Consider the following 19,425-nt stretch of genomic DNA (forward strand, 5'->3'; position numbering starts at 1 on the left):
AGCTGAAAGGCATCCCGTCCCGCCGCCCGCCTGCCCGGCTGGCATCACGAGGAGAGGACCAAAAAAAAAAGGGCTGGCCTTAGTTCAAGTCTGGTGTTCAAGTTCAGGGAGAAATTAGAGCGAAAATGCCGTGTTTGTCTTTGTCAGGGGAAAAAAAACACCTATATCCAGCTTTAAACATCTCTCATCCCTGCCCTGAGAGAAGTGATGCTGGGCTAAAAATTGGGGGAAACTGGTTGTAAAACTCCAGGAGCCGGTGCGGATGAGGTACCCGAGTCTGACTGGTTTCAACAAAGTTTGGAGAAATATTTGACTGCGCTCCCATCCAGGCACTTTGTCACAAAGAATTGCCCCGGGAAATAAAGCCAAGAATGCAGAAGCTGTTCAAATGGGATCGCGGGGAGTGAATGTGGGCAGAGCAGGCAGCTGCCTGCTTTTGCCCCTGCCAGCAGATGAGCTCTGATTATTAATGATGGATTTGCTAGAGGAGGGGATGCTTGTAACTCAACAGCCTGTTCAGCTGACTTTAGATTTTGAGGGTTTTTTTGGAGGATAGGAGTGGTCGTCGAGAAGTAACAATATAACTAGTAGCATTTTTCTTTCAGCATTATTATTTAGTTGTTATTTTGGTTGAGTCGCATGTAACTTGAGTGCTTCGAGCTGCAGGACAGCCGCTAATTATTTGTAAACCATATAAAGGCACGTTGCTGGGTTATGAAACTGCTGCTCTGCAGAAGGAGTTGCTCAGCAGCCCAGTGAAGCGTTCGGTCTTGTAGGAATGGTGAGCGCAGGATGTGACACAGCAAGGTGAAACCGTGCTGGGGATAAACATGGGATGATCTTTGCAAGCTGCAACCCCTAATACAGACTGGCTTAAACCTTGTGAGCTAAGGCTGCATATTCCTTCCAAACAATTCAGCACATTTTGGGGGGTAATATGTAAAAATTACCGTGAATTAAGCTTTTATTTCTGAAGTGGTAGTCACCTTTTAGTACGTCAGTGCTCTTTCACTGAGGATTGATTCTTTTGATATAGGTTGTACCAGTTCTGCACATCTTTCTTTAAAAACCACCTTTCTTTAAAACACTTTTTTTTTTTTTTCTCTATTTAAGCTGCCAGCTCTCCAGCAGTATAGTGTCTGATGTATAGTGACTGTAGTTCAGCTTGGGCAAGGTACTGAGCCTGCGTTACAGATGAAACTTTTAAACTTTTGTGTCAATACAATCAAATTTTTGTATCTCTGATTTTCCCCTCGGTTTCAACGCCGCGTTGTGCTCTGTGGAACACTGCTGGCATTTACTGACGTTGGAGACAATTAGAGCTTTCACGCTACAGTTTCCTGATCTCCAGTATAATATGCCTGGTGTTTTTATTCGTAATTCATGAAACCATTATTGTTTTCTCAGTCTTTTCTGCTGGACGTTTGCAGAGTTTAGGCTGTGTTTGAGCTGGAGAGGAATACGTGCCTCCAGTTGGTTGTACAGAAAATGCATAGGCTGCATATAGACCTTGTATAGGAAAACTCTGCTGTAGGAGAAACGTCATGGGTACAGCCAGACAATCGTTTTGCCCTGTTGCCGTTTTGCCCTGTGCGTCTCTGGCTGGAGTAATGTTTACTTTCTGTATCACTAGGGACAAAAGGAAGGTCCTAGAGAAGCTGACTAGTAACACACGCTTATCCCTAGTGCAGAGCAAACACTGCTGCAAGCAAAGCTTTTTTTTCATATGTAAAAAGCCTAAAACAAAAAGAAATGGAGAGTAGGCTGTAAAGTACTGTCCCTGGAGCCACTGTTTTGAAAAGCCATTGCCTAATATGTCACTCCTTGGAGTTGTTAATTTTTAATTTTATATTGAGTTTGTTTTCAGGAGTGCTTTTGCTGCCTAGAGATGGAGTTATCTTTAGTAAAATACTTTTATGCTTTCACAGTAACATCTCTATATAAATAAGTTGGTGAATAGCGTGCAATGACCCAGGGAAAGAAGGGAATGGGGTTGTAGAGAAAGCATTTGCAAAACACATTTTTTTGGTTTTGAAGATTCACATCACTTTAGTAGTTGGTTAGATAGAATGTTGTGTATATTGCATAAAATAAACTTTCAGTTTTTTTCAATTTTCATCTAATACTGTCCATTCTGGGTGCTGCATTCATTTGAATATTGGGTGTGTTTATGAGAGGATGCGGAGGAGGCAGGGGAAGGTTGCTCTGGGTCTGTGTGTGTAAGGCAGATGTTTTTCTATGCAAAATGGGAATCCCGAGCCTTAAAAAGCTCAAGAAAAATTTCACAAGCCTCCTAGCTTATTCTAGCCTCAGGCCTAAATGCTGCAGAGAGGATGGGTGTTGGCAGGGTGCAGCTGTGCGGGTGGCACCGAGGTGCTGAGCAGGTCTCCTGTGCCCTGGTGATGTGCTCTGGGGTGCAGGATCAGCCCGCAGCTATCCAGACACAAGGAAAGGAGAAAACTGGCTCTGTCTGGAGAAACCCCAGGAGCAGCAAGGGGAAAGCCTGGCTGTGGCTTTTAGCCAGGAAATGTGTCAGTTAAACTAGGGTTGGAGCATCAGTGCATGGGACGGGAGCAGGGCTGGAGCACCAGTGCATGGGATGGGAGCAGGGCTGGAGCACCAGTGCATGGGACGGGAGCAGGGCTGGAGCACCAGTGCATGGGATGGGAGCAGGGCTGAAGTGCACCCTGCCTGGGCTCACCTCTGTTGAAGTGTCACCAGGCAGGTGATGAGCAGGGTGACATGCTGTGCGGTAGCCAATCAACCCCTTTCATTAGCGCTGGGTCCCTGTCTGGTGTGCTGCGCCCTTTCCAGCCCTCCCCTCCTGCAGTGTGACCGGGGGCTGTGTAACCAGCAGTACCAGTACCCGTCATGCCAGCGGTGGGCAGCCTCCGGCAGATGATGTAGCCCGGCTTTTCATATCGAAACCACTGGCAAACAAAATAATTCTTCACTTTCTGTGAAGGACGTGAGAGATGTTGGCAGAGGGTGCTCAGGGCTGCGAAGCACACGTCTGTGCAACACATTGTGGGTTGGTACCGATGGAAATCCAAAGGCACAGAAAGAGGGTGAACATCTCTGAGCAGAAACCGCGATTGTGTAAAGACCGTCCCACACCCGGGAGTGAGGGCAGTGCAACGAGACCTCGGTATTCTCTGTGATGAGGTTCAACGTGCTGGGTGGATGTTTTCTTTTTCTTCTGCAAATATGCTTTTGGCACTCATATCCCTCCTGGTGACCAAGGCAAAAAGGCTGGGGATGGTTAACACACAACTCAAACCAGCCTCCCGTCCTCTCCTCGCTTCTCCCAGCAAATGCTGCAAACAGATTTTTAGGTTTTCGTATTTTTATTAGACTTGCTATGTCTAATGTGGTATCCCAGTAACCTCAGCAGCCCCCGGCATGCCAGCATCTGTCACAGGCTCCTCTGTCACAGCCCTGCTCGCACCATGATGTCACATCTGGAGTATGATGTGTGTGCTCCTCTTTCTAGGTTAGATTAAGCAGCTCACTTCTGTGTGCTTTGGGGGAAGGCTGCGGTGAGGTCAGGGGTAGCTCTCAGTTCTGGAAAGGTGTGTATCACCAACAGATACAGGTTTGGCTATTTCTGTTTGTCACATTTTATTGTTCCAGCATTCTGGGGGGCAAAATCCATCAGTTTCTTGCAAAGTGGCTAGCTTTGTATTCCGAAATGCAGCAGGCAGAACTGCATCCAAGCAACTCTGTGTCATTATCTGTCAGAGGAAAAAGACCTCCACGGTCACTAAACCATTTGTCATTAGCTGAGTCCTTTGAAGACAGCGTAAGAGTGAAGTCCACACAGCAAAGGACAGGAAAGAGCCATAGATGGACCTTCCTGAATTCCTTTGCCTGTAGCAGGGACAGGGCCCACGGGCTGGTGGCAGGAATGAATAACCACGGCAGGAGTTGAAACTCGGCTGAGAAATCTGGGAAGGTCAGGCACGAAGCCAGGTACTTATGGAGAGGAAAGCTGATATTGTTGTTATGAACTCAGCTTTCGACTGTTTCCCCAAAGATAATAACAGGCACATCGTGGTTAGCATGCTGAAGAAATCTTGGGAGAGCTTTGCAGGTCACTTGGCACGTGTCGAGTCTGCTAAAATGAGCTGGGAGGACTGAGTGTTAAGGGACTGGATGCTCAAATGAGGCTTCAGTGCTGTTAATTTTTTTAGCCACCTTCATGTCCCTCGGTTGCTGTGTTTGGGTGGTCTGAAAGTCATTATCTTCTGACTTCTCTCAGCCTCTTTTGCAGCAGCAGAGTGGGAAGGAGGGAAGAGGCAGCTGAAGGCAATGGAAATAAATAGCAACATATTTCCAGAAGAGAACCAATTCCCAAGTGTGGGATTAAAAAGCTTTTCCAAAGCCAAGTATTCAGCTCTGAGAAGAGGGAACTGTAAGAAGTGGTTTGTGTGCAGAGGCTCACCTTTTCCCCTCTCCGCGTCTAGATTTCCTTCCCAGGGAGCCGGCAGTCATTCTGCAGTCACTAGACTTCAAACAGGCAGGTCAGTAAATACAGATTGGAAACAAGGAAAGATTCAATCCTTTCATCTTCTGGCCTTTGAAATTTAAAGGTACCTGTGGATTGGACAGGAATACTTAAAGCTATGAGTAAGCAGCAGGAAAAGCAGAGTTTGGATGGGATGGAGGCAGCGTATCCTGAGCAGCTAAAGGAAAGACTCTGCCGTCCAAGAAATAGGAGACGCTGGAAAATATTTTTCAAATGTGAATTTACGTGTGCTTTGGAGTGAAAGAAAGCAACGTTTGAAATAGAAACTAGGGTACTGTGGAATTTTTGTTGTAAATAAAGTCGTTCCTCACTCCCAGAAACTACTGGGACCTCTAGGATCCCTGGCTGGGCTTGGCAGTGAGTCCCACCGCGGCTGTAACCGGGCCCAAGTGAGTATCGAGTATTATTTTGGAGACCGTTCAGGGTGTAGAAAAAAAAGAAAGACTTTATTTTGCCTTCTGGATATAGGTCATTGCAATTCCCAAATTGGTTTGCATTCCTCAAAGAGAAGAATATAACTAAAAAATGTCTCAACTCCCCTCTATCAAAGATCTATAAAATAATGCATTGATGTCATACTGACTGATGATGTTGACCTTGTATCTGTAGGTAACAGGAGACTTATAATATCTTAAACTTGTAAGACAGGACACAGGTGACTAGTTATCTTATTTTACGGTGAATTCACAAGATCTTGCCTGCCGTATTTTAGTGACTGAGGTGAATTAGGCAGCCAGACAGAGCAGCTCTTGAATTTCTGGGTTAATATCAGACACCCTGGTGCACTGATAAGCCAAAGCACAAGGCTGAAAGCCAGCTGGGTTGTGCAATTCATCGCGAGTGCTCTACCAGGAGCTTGTTTCTGGAGACAAAGGTGTGTGCGTGCATATGCACACACACTGCAAAAAAATACCTGCCTGTGTGCAACGTGTGAGTAGAACCATTAGTAGATGCATTGTAGATCCCCACCAGTGCTGGACTGTGCTGCATGTCATGGCATAGCTAAGCTGTGGACACCCTGTTAAATTTTTCTGTGTTAATCAAACCTTGTTCTTGTGTCCATCATTTTTTCCTCATCGAATTCTGTCAGGGTTTCTCAGTCTTTTCATTTCCCTGTTCTTGTGAAGATGCCTTTTTGGGGAGATGGGAGAGATGGATATGCAGTGAATAGGTCCTATATCCAGTTTTATGGGCTGATGAGATGGAGCTCATCAAATTAAAAAAAACAACACTTAAATGTTTCTGATAGCAACTGGATTTGCACATATATTTCCTGACAAACAACTGATGGATGAAATAATGGATATTAAATTGAGCAACCATGCGTTAAAGTTATCTGATGGTCTTAAATTTGAAATAGTTTGTATAAGAGAGCGTTAGGAGAAGCTCACAATATTTTTCCAGAGGCCTGTGTCATTACCCCATTTTGCAGATAGCGAATCTAGGGCAGGGGAAGATAAAGAGCTTTGCTCAAGGTCAGCCAGTAAGCCAGTAGCAGAGCTGAGAGCAAGCTGAGCTTTTTATGAGTCCCTGCTCGTTTTTCTCCCCTTGCCAGCATCGCTGCTCCGTTTTCCATTACTTTTCTTTTCCATTACTCTATTTCTTAAAACTTGCAGCCTGCAGTTTTGGCTTCGCTCTGTGAGCAGCATCGATGATCTGTCAATCTGCATCCACACAAAGTAATTTTGGAGAAGGAAAGAAGTGAATGGACTGAGCACGAGCACTAAGAAAAAAGAGAAACCCAAACAACTCTCTCCCCTCCCACCATCCCACCCCCAAAATAAATACTACCCCCCAGGAATCTCGTACTTCAACATTTGTGGTTGTAGAGGGATGATTCATTCCTTTTTCCAGGTCAATGTATGCACCGTTTGGTATGTCTGCCCATTCTGTATCAGAGATCTGTATGTAGACCTCTATCTGGAAAGGTAAAGCTGGGATTACCCTTGTTTTCTTGTGCCTTCAGGCAGTAAAAGTGGGCAAGTAGAAACAGCATATAAATAAAATATGAAAAACATTCAGATGATCCATAAAACAAAGCAGAATAGATGTGCAGATAGAAAAAACCACTATGTAAATAGTGAATGTTGATAGGGGAGCACTGAGTATAATAATTAGAACTCAAAATATCATAAAAATTTGCATATTCGAGGGAGTGAAATAGAAACCTGCTCTTTTTTTAACCTTTAAGGAGAAACCATACATGCTGTGGAACCAGGGCACTATGTGCTGTTGGCTGGCAAAGAAGGGGCAGGGCCACCTCCTTTTGGTAGTTCTCAAAATAGGATGGCAGAAAAACCATCTACATTACTCCAGCTTCATTCCCCAAACACTCATTGATTTCTGATGTCTACACTAAAACAGCTCTGGATGGTCTTAGGGTGATCCTTAAGACACGTGTAGAGAATTCTGACGGAGGCTGAGGGGTTTGTTCAGTAGGTGGGTGTTGTGGCTTCTGCCATATAGATGCTGGGTTTATGTATTATTGTACAATGACAAAGCCTCAGAGAAGGAGGGGGGTGTGTTTTATTACTGCTTTGAGGTTTCTTCTATAGATTTGATGGTTCTGTGTATCATCCCTGTGTCATTGTAAGTCTTGCTGCCATGGCCAAGTGGTAAAATCAGCGCCTTCTCCAGCTGCAGAGAAGCAGCATCTTAGGAGGCTTTTTTTAGCCTTGCATCTTAAGAGGCTTTTTTTAGGTTTCTCATTAGAGAAAAAAAATGTTTAAAAAGCATGAAAAAACCCCAACTTGTTTTTATTCCCTGGTGTCTTCATACCAAGGTTCCTGGAATTGAAACTAAGTCTCTCTTAAGCTGAGTTTTTTTCTAAAGATGCAGTGCAAAAGCTTCTCATGTACTTAAAGTGAGACTTTAATGGTTTTATAATATTGAGATGAATTTTCAAGATCAGACAGCTGTTGGCTACATGTGGGATATAGCAGTTACCATGTCGTTGTTACCTAGTGGTCATTTTGAGGATGTTTTGCTGCTTCTCCTGCGATGCGAGGAGCTGGGAGGGTAAAGCAGGGTGACGACCTGAGTTGGAAGGGACATAAACTGAGCAGGGCTGGAAAAAGGAGAGGAGAAATTATTCCTGACTCATCTGTTATATTTTCAGCCTTCGCAGAGAAGAGAATACCACGTCTGCTTTAACCTGTTCACTGAAATATTCTTTTCATCTGCCTGCAGGAAATCAGGCAGACTCTTTTCCATAACTACCTGACTTACATTTTTTTTTTTTTATGTTTCCAGTTCAGACAGGACTACTGTTAATGAAGTTAGGACTACTGTTAATGAAGTTTTTGAGCTCAGCACTCCTTGCCCTTGTCCTGAATTGCTCCTTACTCTTTTTCTTTTTTTGTGTCTGAGCATCTCTCTGCACCCTTCCATCCCTCCTCATCCCCTAGGCAGACCACCCAGAGTCCTGCATCTTCGTCAGCGGGCTGCTGACTTGCGATTAATTTGTCATCTGCTCTGATGAGCCCAGGCTCAGTGTTGTATTAATATGGCAATGCTGCTGCGGGAACAACACGTTCCTCCTTGCAGGGCTGCGTTCCTCCAGCCGGGGACTCCAGGCTCGGCTGTTTATGCAGAAGTTGGGTTTCCTCCCACCTCACCGCTGGTGTTTACAGAAGGAATCGCAGTTTCCTGTTGTGTTAGATGGAGCTGTCGCTCTGCTCTGGATTCCTGCCCTCCCTGCTTATGCCGAGTTGCTTTTGAGCCTCATGAGCTTAAAAGTCTGTTGCTTTTGCTCACTTCTGCTATAATTGGTGGGGGGGGGGGGGTTGGGGTTTTTTTTTGTTTGTGTGTTTGTTTGTTTGGGTTTTTTTGCTGGGGCAGCTAGTCCACTTGGTTCATAGAAGAATTTCTGGCATTTCTGACAGTTCTTATATACGTCCTGTGACGTTCTGCAAGGGTTGCTAAAGCCCGAGACTATTCCCATGACATAAAACAAGGATTATACACATTTTAAACATAAATCTAAGACACTGAGGATTCAACTTATGTTTCACGAGTTGCATGGAGACTAACAGAGCTTAGACCAAGATGCCCACATCCTGGGTGTTCTTCCTTCTGCAGAATCTTCCAACCACTTGACATCTATCTAGCAATTCGGTAGTTGAGTTGCAGCATGAGATACTCTGTATCCGATTCATTTACTGCTTATTCTGCCTTGTAGACAAGTGGTAGGAAAAATTTCTGTTTGGCTAAAAACTTTAAGTTAAATCTGAAGTTACATAGGAACTTGCTACTAGAAAGCTGCAGGCACATTGCAGAAGGACATTGCCCATTGACCATTGTCAGTGGCAAGAAAATATTGAATTCTATTGAGCCTGGATGCTAAAGAGATCTGTTTCATACTAAGAAAGAAGCTGGACCAAAGAGACTGGAACAAAATTCTCTGACAGCTCTGTGCTTTACAATTTAATTGTCTTCAGATACCTTTAAAAGTTGTTTTCTCGTTTTATAAATGCAGAAGAGCTCCGTGTGTGCCATTCTCTTCATGTAGCCTGGTCACTCATGTGTTACCAATATCTGCTTTTATTTATTCATACATTTGCACTTTTGGTAACTTACCCTCTAAAACTCTGATCAGGACAGGCACTAGTTTGTGGCCAGTAGCTGGGTGCCTGCAGGGACCGATCTATCAGAATATCAATTAAAATGTGCAATTTTTCATTTTTGTCCTCAAAAGTGCTATATGAGTGACCACACACTGGTCTGAAAACTGGTTTGTGTTATCATTAATTTGAGAGCTGTTTGCTTCTACAAACTTTGTATAGATTCCCTATTTTGATTTGCTTGGCTGATTTTCATTTGTTTGTTTAAAATAAGTGATTAGAATTAATGGTTTCAGGCTTTTCAATTAACAGGGAAGATGCAAATAACAGGCTTGGAAACTTGTAAGACCTCTGGTGCATGTGACAGAGTCCTTGGTGAAGGTTGCCAAGAAAGAATTGATCGTCTAAATATTTTGATGATGAAAATAGACTTTGTTTTCCCTTTGCAAGCTTGCATTCATGCCAAAACCCATTTCACTTTAATCTTGCAGTGGTTCTATCTACATTTTAGGTGGACACCAGACTTGTGCAGTTTACTGTTTGGTAGAATAAAATGCTTGAAATCTCCCCATTATTTAGCACCATTAAAATATTTTGTCACAGTAATACAGATTTTCTTCTCAAAAATCTGTGAAGCATCTTTAGTTTCTCCTTGGATTATACAAGAAAAAAATAACTGATGTCATGGTTGCTTCATTAGTGAGGTGCTGTGGTTTAGACCTCTCAAAATTCGCTCCGTTGATCTGCAGGTTGTTCTTAAGCAAATCGTCTACGACACGTAGAATGTTGTTGCTTATTTTCTTAGTGTTTTCATTGTGTAATATCCTTTTTTTGGGGCATTACACAATTTATCCTTGGATAGGAAGTGGAATATTTAGGCTTGCAGTTTCATGTAATTAAAAAAAAAACAACGTGGCAGCAGATTCCCATACATCACTTTTTCCTTGTGTCTCTCCAGCGGAGCTTGCTGATGCCACCGTTTTCGGTGTGAGCTAAGCATATTTGCTGGAATTTTTGTTTCCATGGTAGTGCCAGAGGTTTGAACGTTTTCCTATATGACATGAATGGGAGTTTGTACAAACGCCAGCAGCTGCAGTTTCATTTGGGAGGGTGGAAGGTCTCCAAGTGAAGCTTTACGGTCTTGTGGTTTGTGTTAGTAGTTGCTGATTCTGCCAGCCCGGTGGTTCCGTGAGTGCTTAAGCCCTTCTGGATTTGTTCTGCAGAGAAACCCAAACCTGAGCTGTTCTCTCAGACTGTGCGCATGCACCTGGGGTTGTGTGTCTGAACAGAAGGTTGAGCAAGCAGCAAGTACAGGCAGAAGTAATCATCTATTTTCAGCAGCCTGGGTGGCTTAATACATTTAGTTAGCCCAGAAAATTCAGCAGGTGGTGGTGGCTCTGCTCATACTCTGTGTTACTGGGTGAGGATTTTGTAGAATCCCTTATGATCATTATGGAGTTAGCAGGGAAAGATGGATTAACCACAGATCCCCCTTTTTCTTCCGCTGGCACAAGCCTGATGTTAGCAGACCTTGGACCAGTTGAGATGGTAACGCTGGGTCTGATGAACGGGGCGGGGGTGAAACAGGTCTCCTGGCTGAGCTCAGGTGCAAGCATGAAGCAAACTCAAAAGATGTTTTAGTTTGGTCCCCCTGGAAGGACAGGGGCATTGCACTTTTTCAAAAGGAAACTTCTTTAATGATGAACCCTCCCTACAATTTGCATAGGATGCATCCTCTTTAACAGCTATAAAATTATATAACTGCTGATATGCCATACATTAGCAACCTGGGCTAGTGGGAGGTGTCCCTGCCCATGGCAGGGGGTTGGAACTCGATGGGCTTTAACGTCCCTTCCAACCCAAACCATTCTGTGATTCCAAGTACCATTAGTTGCAGCTGTTTTGGGTGATCACTGTTTTGTGGGAAGTTGTGGGATTTTTTAATCTTAGTGGGAATTAAAGTTTCTTGCTTTTTTTGAAAAGAAATTGAGGGCTCAATTCCAGACTGAATCTGAGCTTTATGACTCTACCCATGAGGATATCTGATGTGGTCACATCAAGTGAGGGTGGGGGGGGACACTTGGTGGTGTTCGCTGGGGTGTGCCTTTTTCTCCCCTCCCTGTATCTTGGATAAAAGGTCCCATTGGATGAGATAATTGTGTTGGTTCTGACCTCAGACAGTGGAAAGGGGACATGGGAGGGTTGAGGGTGCCTTCACCCAAACTGGCTGCAGAGGATGCAGAAGAAAATGGGCAGCGAGCTGAGCTGGTCCTCGTGGATGGGAGCAGAACCCCCTTGTTTGAGAGGGGAAAACAGGTGAAAACTGGATGGGAAAAAGATCCGTTTCTGGCTGTGATGTGCCTGAAGCTTTATGGGAAGAGCTGTTCTCATGAGGGGTGGACCTATGCTGAGAGAAGGCCTTCCAGAACAGCAGATTCAGTGCTGACGACTGAAGGGGAGAGGTTACTTTTATGAGATTTCTATCTCCAAAGCATCCTTTCAGTTTAGCTCAAAATATTACTATTACCAAAAGCAGCGTGTGTGAGTTGTAAGCATTAAAGCATCAATGCCCCTTCGAGTAATGACCTAATCAGGACTTAGATCTTAATATGCTTTTTTGGCTCATCTTTATGAAACCGAATTATTTCAGTTGTTTACAGACAGGTGTAGTTTTTTTTGCATGGCTTGGTATCCTGTCTTACCTGTCAGCAGTTTGTTTACTGATATTAGCCCTATTAATGTCAGTTGGCAGAGATTTTCCTTTTAATTCGAGGGCTGACAGCCAGCACACCTTTGAAGTCCTTGAAGAATGAGTTGCCTTGGGAATTTTTCATGCTGTAACCTATTTATGTTTTATTTTAAAGTAAGTTTTTGATCACTAACTGAATTCACGACAATCATCTTCATAATGTCATTAATAAAAGGTTTCTTAACTGTGCTCATGGGCATTTAGGGCCCAGTTCAGTAAAAACATTACAAAACAGAAATAATCACAGCATATAAATAGAAAGAGGAACAGTCTGCAAAGATCTGAACATCAAAGCCTGAAGGTATTTAGGAACTGGAGCTTTATTCAAGCCCACTTCTCAATGTTTAAAAAGAAAACAACAAAAAACCCTAGAGCCAAACACAAAATAAAACAAAACAAAAACCCAATGAAAGTACTCTATTAAGAACAAAACTCCGGAAGGGTATGGTTTAAAAAACAAACAAACAAAAAAAAAAAAGAGGGTAGAAAATCAGAGAAACTTTATTCGTATTATTGGGTTATACCCAAAAAGCAGTTTTTTAACTCAGAAATCTATATTTTGGGCACCAGTTTAAGTATGGAATTGAAGAGCTACTCCCCTGCTTGTGGGGCACCTATAAGTCAGGATGGATGTTGTGATTAGATATATGTATCAGAATACACAGGTGGTGGGGATTAAATAGTCAAAATTGTGTCATCAATCAAAACTTAACAGTCTTTTTTTTTTTTTCTTTATTAATAGTCAAGCACAGTCCACTAAACCACAGCAGTCTTGAGCTCTTTAAACCTGAAAACTTGTAGGATGTTGCATGCCCAACTTTCCACTCTTAAAAACTGGGGTTTTTTTTCCGCTAAACCCCTGAAGTATCAGTACAGCTGGAAAAATGTGTGTGTTAGAAGAGGAAGGTGTTTCCCCCAGAAGTTCTCAATTTCACTGCTGCCTTCTGCAGTGGCTGGTGATGGCTGGAAACTACCGTATGGTGGTTGAGGAATGGGCATCTTTGCATATTAGGTTGGTATTGGCATTTTTGTGGCCATTTAGACTTCCATGTAGTATCCTGTGCTTACTGGTGATGCAAATCTAAGATAATATTTTACATGGTGGTGGTTGGCTGTAGGAAAGATAAGTGCCCCTCTCAGCTCCCATGTGCATTGGTCAATAATCCCAAAGAGAAATTAGCTATGGTGAGCATCAAGTATGTACATAACGGGCAAATGGTATGCATGGACATGTGTCCATTTTGGCCTCATTTTTTTTTCCCCGTGGTACTTTTTGTCAGTGATAGAAGAAATTTTCAACATATTAATGCTTTACCATCATGCGATGACATAAAATCTGAATGTTACTGTAAAAGGCCAGTTGATAGGAATTTTTTTTTGTTAGCATTCATCAATGAGTTCATCTGAACGCTACTTTGACTTTTTGTTTATTTGCTTTAAAAAGGTGTGTTTTCCATTTAAGCGGGCAGTAGTTCAAGAGCTGTTGCAAAACTGTGTTACACAATGCAAGAATTCCTGATACATAAGCAACAGGCAGGCGTGGCAAGCTTTTTAGGTCAGTATGCCATGAATCAGTGCTTATTATCTAACTTTGGTTCAGAGTATGAAGTTTTGACCTTTTAACTGTGTATCTTTGGTTTGGGACTGCGCAGGGAGGCGGATTATGCGCACAACAGTGTCACTTCTGAAACCTTGGTGTTCGCAGCCTTGACTCAAAGTGAAGGCAGCTCTCTGAGATGAAGCATTAGCAGTCTCGCCATGTGCAGCTCAGGCATCCTTTCTCTTCTTGAATAGCTAAATGCAAAATAGGTTGAGGGCATTAAAGAAGCAGTGTGTTTCCTGTGCAGTCCCCTCCCTCGTCTGTGGGAGCTCTTTTTCAAGGGCAGGATGTGACCTTTGAATGTCTGCAGCATTGTAACTGAGATGAAATGGTTTTATAAGCAGTGATCAAAAAGCGTATTGATGGATACAGTGGTGCCCTGGGGCGTTTAATCCCAACATCGCGTTAATCCAGTCTGATAATCTGTCAAAGCTCCTATTTAATGCGAGTGAATAGTTCCAGACTGCAGTTCTCATTCTCCTACCAGTTTTCCAAAACACTCCTGTTACAGTTCTCAATTTTATAGTGATGGTTCATTTGATACCAAGTATTTATAATAAAGCATACTTTGGTAAATTGATGCTTGTTAATCAGTGAGTCTTTATGGCTTTCTGGCATGAAAGTCCAAGGACAGCAGGTTATGCGTAAATCAGAGAAAGCACAGAATGCTTTTGGGGAAAGCAATACGTGAGGACACAAGTTTCCTGATCAACGTTCCTGCTTCTTTAGGCTGATTAACATCTCCGACCTGTGATCTGAAACCGCACAGCAGATCATGTGGTTGCTGCTGCTGCTGTTTGTAACTGATTGTGTTTAAAGGCCCTGGAGATGCTTCACAGGGTATAAATGGGAAAAGACTTGTTCTTGAGTCATCAGATAGTGTTTGGGTTGAGCATCCCCCCAGCTCATGAGGGCAGTGTGTGCTCGTTGACACTGGTAAGTCACCTGAAAGCCATTGTTCAGCCCTGAATCAAACCTGTATGTGGTTCGTATGAAAAGCAGTCATGTTTTGTTCCCAAATAATTCCTCTGAATCTCCTGCCCTGGGTTTTTGCCTCCAGTATGTACCTAAAAATGTGTGTGTATTTCCACTCTGGTTTTCAGACTATGAAGGTCATTCAGGTATCGGCATTGGGATGATTTTATAGGAAAGTCCTATGTCTCCTACAGTTCTGTAATTGTCCTGTTACATCATCACAGGCACTTACAGCATCCATAAGCTGCTTACTGCTTTAATCTCTGGATGGATTTAGAAGCCAAAGGGCAAGGATGGATGGGAGCAGCACAGCACATTAATACACATCTGAAAGTCAATTGTGGATTTGGCTTGTGCCTTTACAGCATGGGATGGATGCGTCAGATAAAATGGGAAGACTAATGAAAATCGAGGGTGTTTATTGCCTCTAGGGAAGTACAAAATAACTCTTTGGGGTGTTCCAGTGGCTTAGTTGCTCCCAATCTGAAAACAAAAACTACTTGAGAAGGGGAAGCTGTGTCAGAATTGTGAGTTTTTTCTGGAGATTTTTAGACATCCGATGGTGCAGACAGGTTCTCAGTGGGCCACAATAGGCGTTTGGTACCCAGCTGCTTTTGCAAATCCCCCTGACCTCTCTTGAATACTCAGTGACCATGAGCTTTTGTGTTACGGCACTGCCCAGGAATGCAGAGCTTTGTGGTCCCGTTGTTTTCGTGTGCCTATCTCTTTTGTAGCCTTGAGGGTGGTTCATCAGCTCCAGAGTACATGGGATCCACTCCTTGGTGGAGCTGATGGACCACAGGCAGGTGCAGAGGAAAGGATGCCTCGAGCATGGTTAATGTAGAGCATCCGTAACGTGCACCCATGTTTAGGTGCCAGGCAGAGGCTGGTTGTTCAAGCTGTGTGGGGTCACCGGTGGGACCCCAAGTTGAACTTTCACAGCAGCTGCTGTTGGCTCACACTGGGGTCAGGACCTTGTTGTCCTCGGCATTTTACAAACGCAGCAGCATGAGACTTCAAAAACCGCTAAGCAGGCGTGATTTGGCAGAGGAAGAGCCTGTTTGTTTAATCTGAGAGGACCATATGAGCTCAATAGACCATCCAGAAAAGAGGTGAGAGCAGAAAGGGAGGCATCTGAGAACAAAATGCCTTTCACCAAGGAAGAAAAACACGGACCAAACCCCCTGCTCATCCAGTGCCTTGTCCCGGGAGCCATCAGCCATGGGGCTGCCCCGTGGCCCAATTACCTGCACTGGGAACAGGAAGTTTTCGTGGATCCGTTCTTCCTAATGTTAAAGCGTGCTGCCCCTTCTGTGCAAAGAGGCAGAAAGGAAATCTGTGAGCAAGGGTTTTGCTGCAGACTATTTTTAAGGAGGGGAAAGAGATCCACCTGGAGCTTTTTTTGAATTCGGGTGTTTTGCAATGACTCTTCTCCTGTCACTTGAAGAACTCATGACATATTTTCTGTTTCTATTTCAGGCCAGGAACATCCTAATAGCCTGCGGCACAAATACAACTTTATTGCAGACGTGGTGGAGAAGATAGCTCCTGCTGTGGTCCACATTGAATTGTTTCGCAAGTAAACAAGATGCCCAGTTTTGATTTTTTTTTTTTTGTATTCTTGAAAACATCTGCCAGCGTGCCAGAAATGTTGATTGATGCTACGTAATAGCAAAGATGATTTCTAGATTATATGTATTTGTCAGTCTTAAGAATTAAAGATAATTTAAGAGTCTTGTCAAAAACAAAAATTTAAACTAATGCATGTGCATTATCTTCTTAATGATAGTAAGTAAAAGCAGGTATCCCAAAGCATTAAAAATCACCCATCTCTTTTTGGCTGTATATTATTTGGTATTAGTTGTCTTGTTTCAAATTTTTGCAGCAATAAATGTTTATTTCCTGTGTCTTTTAGACTTCCTTATTCGAAGAGGGAGATTCCGGTTGCCAGTGGTTCAGGGTTCATCGTCTCAGAAGACGGACTGATAGTGACAAACGCCCACGTCGTCACCAACAAAAACCGGGTGAAGGTGGAACTGAAGAATGGTGAAACGTATGAAGCTAAAATTAAAGATGTTGATGAAAAAGCTGACATTGCACTAATTAAAATAGATGCTCAGGTGAGTCGTTAAAGCAAGATGCATTTTATTCCTCTTAATTTAGTATCCTCTCCAAAAGCTATTGCTAATTTTCACATTTGAAGGAAAGGCTGGTAGTTGAGTGGTCTGAGGTACAGAGAATACTTGAGCTAGGTGGATACACTTTTTTAAAAGCCAAGTTTGTGGTTGGTAGTGGTTAATTTTATGACCTCTTGGTGCAGTGCAAGCAAGTAAGTAGCACTTTGTTTGCATCCTCAAAATAAAAACAAGAGAGTTTGCTGGCTGGTTTACACACACCTTGGCTAATGTAACTCTGAGCAGAAATTGGGGTGTTCCCTTGTGGTTGGTAGAGGGACGTATTAGTCTTTCTTGTGTGCCTATACTGAAGTCACAGATTGCTTTTAGAGGATGCATTTCTCCCTCTGAAGGGCTGTACCACAGTGACGTCGAAACTAAAATGGAAACTACTGTAGGAAGCATCTTGAAAGCACACATTAAAGCCAGCTTGGAAAGATGCTCTTACACTGCAAGCAGTTTTCTGAGCAAATGGGAATGCAGCATCCCATCCATAGCCTTCCTCCATATCAAACATAACGGGTCTCAGCATTATTCTGCCTCCTGAAACAGCAGGAAAGCTGTCCTGCAGTTGTGCGCACGTCGACAATGTTGTGCAAGTGGAATATTGTGTCGAAATAAGTGTGTAATGTAGACGCAATTAGATGCATGTGGTTGCTTGGGGTGCTGCTCATGTTGGTTTCCCCTTGTTTGGACTGTTAGTTAATGACCTCCAAATTTAACTGGCAAGAATGTTTCATTTGAAACACATGACTCAAAAATGTGTAGATCTTGCAGTGTTGTTTTAGTTCAGACCTATTCCCCAGCGAGGTCAGAAGTGTTTGTGCCAGAGTCCATGACTCAATCAGATGTCTAATGCAGAATTCTTGGATGACCCGAGGATATGAAGCGCTCCTGCTGCTCCCTTGCCATCTTTGTAATTTAAAAGCTCTTTCATTTTTTCTTATTTAAAAGCTTCTTAACAGCAACGTGGCAGAAAACATTAACAACACCAAGAATGTTTTTTGCCATTTTGTTTTCTCTTCTGTTGTCCTGAGGTAACCTATTTACACATTTACCAATGGCTTATTTCCTCATATTAATTTTAAGATAAGCAAAAGCAGATCTGCAGTAACAGAGAGATCCCCAGGATGAAAACTGGGAGCATTAGGGTGAATAGGACGTGGCAGGGAGTGAAGGGCAGCTGGAAAAGTGATTTAAAATTGGAAGCACAACGTGTTGGGGAAGGTAGACCAGAAAATGGTGTTGAGAAGGAAGAGACTTAAGACGATAGGAATGTGAGCTTCAGAGAAGGAAGAAGCTGGTAAGTCAATGAGGGGAGACATTGAACTGATGTGGCAGATTATTTGGAGGACTTAAGATGAGAGCAGACATAAGATTTTTATGTTATTTTTGGTGCCTAAAGAAATGGCTCCAGAATTTCCCTGGTAAGCTGCTTGCGGGAAGGGAGAACCTTGGAATACTGGAAGCAGCTTGGAAAAAAGAGAATGCAGCCAGATGAGTTGTCTGTAGTGGAAACCATGGCCAAACAGGACTGGAATTGGCAATTCCAGTTATGACTTGCAAGATGGCAGATACCCTTTACAAATAACTGCTGTGTAATTAAATGATAGTCATCTTCTTTTTTCCATCAGTTTAATTTTTGAACATATTTGTGACCCTGTTTCACAAATGGCACATCAGTGGTTCAGCCTAATTAATTTCTATAGATTTGCAAATTCTTTAAGGCAGGAAACTTTTACAGTCTTAGAGCTATCTAGAGCCAAACCAGATAGATTTTTCTTTTTGGGAGTGGAGTGGGGAGGGATTGACTCGTTGAATATTCAGCTGTTTATGAGAAGAAGGGTTGGTTTTAATGAAACTTTGGAAGTGTCCCAGTGCCTGGAGGCTGAGCCCTTGCAGGAGGAGGTGAGCAGGCTCTCACTGTCTTCCTTGTGTAATGTCAGCTTAGCACATCTGTCTGCATCCTGGAGATCAAGTTTCATGTGTCTGCTCTAAATTAGGTAGAATATGGATATAAACTTGGGCCTGACATACCCTTCAGTGTCCTATCAGTTGTACAGCCCAGTAGCTTGTGTGTTGTTCCCCTCTGGCCCCTGCCCGTTGCACCGTTGCATCTCAGGATAATTTTGAGAAGACTTGGGGAAAACTTTTTGTATTTCTTGGGTCTGGTGGTTTTTTTTTTTTTTGTTTTTTTTTTTTTTTTCTGGGATGGGAAACCAGTTTTCCAGCTATCTCTAGTGATATGGCATTGGGAAATCCCAATCTAAGGTGAGGTCTGAGGCACCTCAGTTTGTAGGACAGATCATAGAATCATAGAGTCACAGAATGGTTTGGTTTGGAAAGGACCTTAAAGATCATCGAGTTCCACCCTCTGCCATGGGCAGGGACACCTCCCACTAGCCCAGGTTGCTCAAAGCCTCATCCAGCCTGGCCGTGAACCCCTCCAGGGATGGGGCATCCACAACTGATGATGCTTTGCACTTAGGGATTTAGAAACACAAAATTTTACATGTTCAAAAAAATTTTAAATGGAAACGCAGTCAGCTGAGAAGTTGATTTTCAGACTGAACTTTCATGTGACATTTTTGTATGTCCATTCGAGTTCAGTGTTTGAGCTTTGCTTTTTGTACTGAAATGCCTTGCAATCCTCCAGATTCATAAAAGGCTTTTTAAAAATCACAGAGGTAGTAATTTGTTGAAGTTGAAATCCATTTGATGACTAAAGAAGTCAATGTGACGGTATAAACAACCCTTCAGAAATCTGGATATAGCATGAAAACCATCCCGAGGAATTTTTCTGAAGAGGCGAAATTCTTCCTTTTGAATAGATTATT

At 43.0% G+C, this 19,425-nt stretch overlaps 1 protein-coding gene across 1 annotated transcript in view; it reads left to right on the forward strand.

The window, feature by feature from the left end:
- HTRA1 (HtrA serine peptidase 1) overlaps window positions 1–19,425 on the forward strand; it is a gene marked incomplete at its 5' end in the record, with an annotated part of 34,097 nt that overhangs the window by 263 nt on the left and 14,409 nt on the right. The window contains 2 exons of the mRNA XM_010081604.1: window positions 15,894–15,993; window positions 16,330–16,534. Of these exons, the coding sequence (XP_010079906.1) occupies window positions 15,894–15,993; window positions 16,330–16,534 (305 nt within the window). The remainder of the gene's footprint in view (window positions 1–15,893; window positions 15,994–16,329; window positions 16,535–19,425) is intronic.

Source organism: Pterocles gutturalis, unplaced genomic scaffold (genome assembly GCF_000699245.1).
Source record: "Pterocles gutturalis isolate BGI_N339 unplaced genomic scaffold, ASM69924v1 scaffold34144, whole genome shotgun sequence".
NCBI lineage: Eukaryota > Metazoa > Chordata > Aves > Pterocliformes > Pteroclidae > Pterocles > Pterocles gutturalis.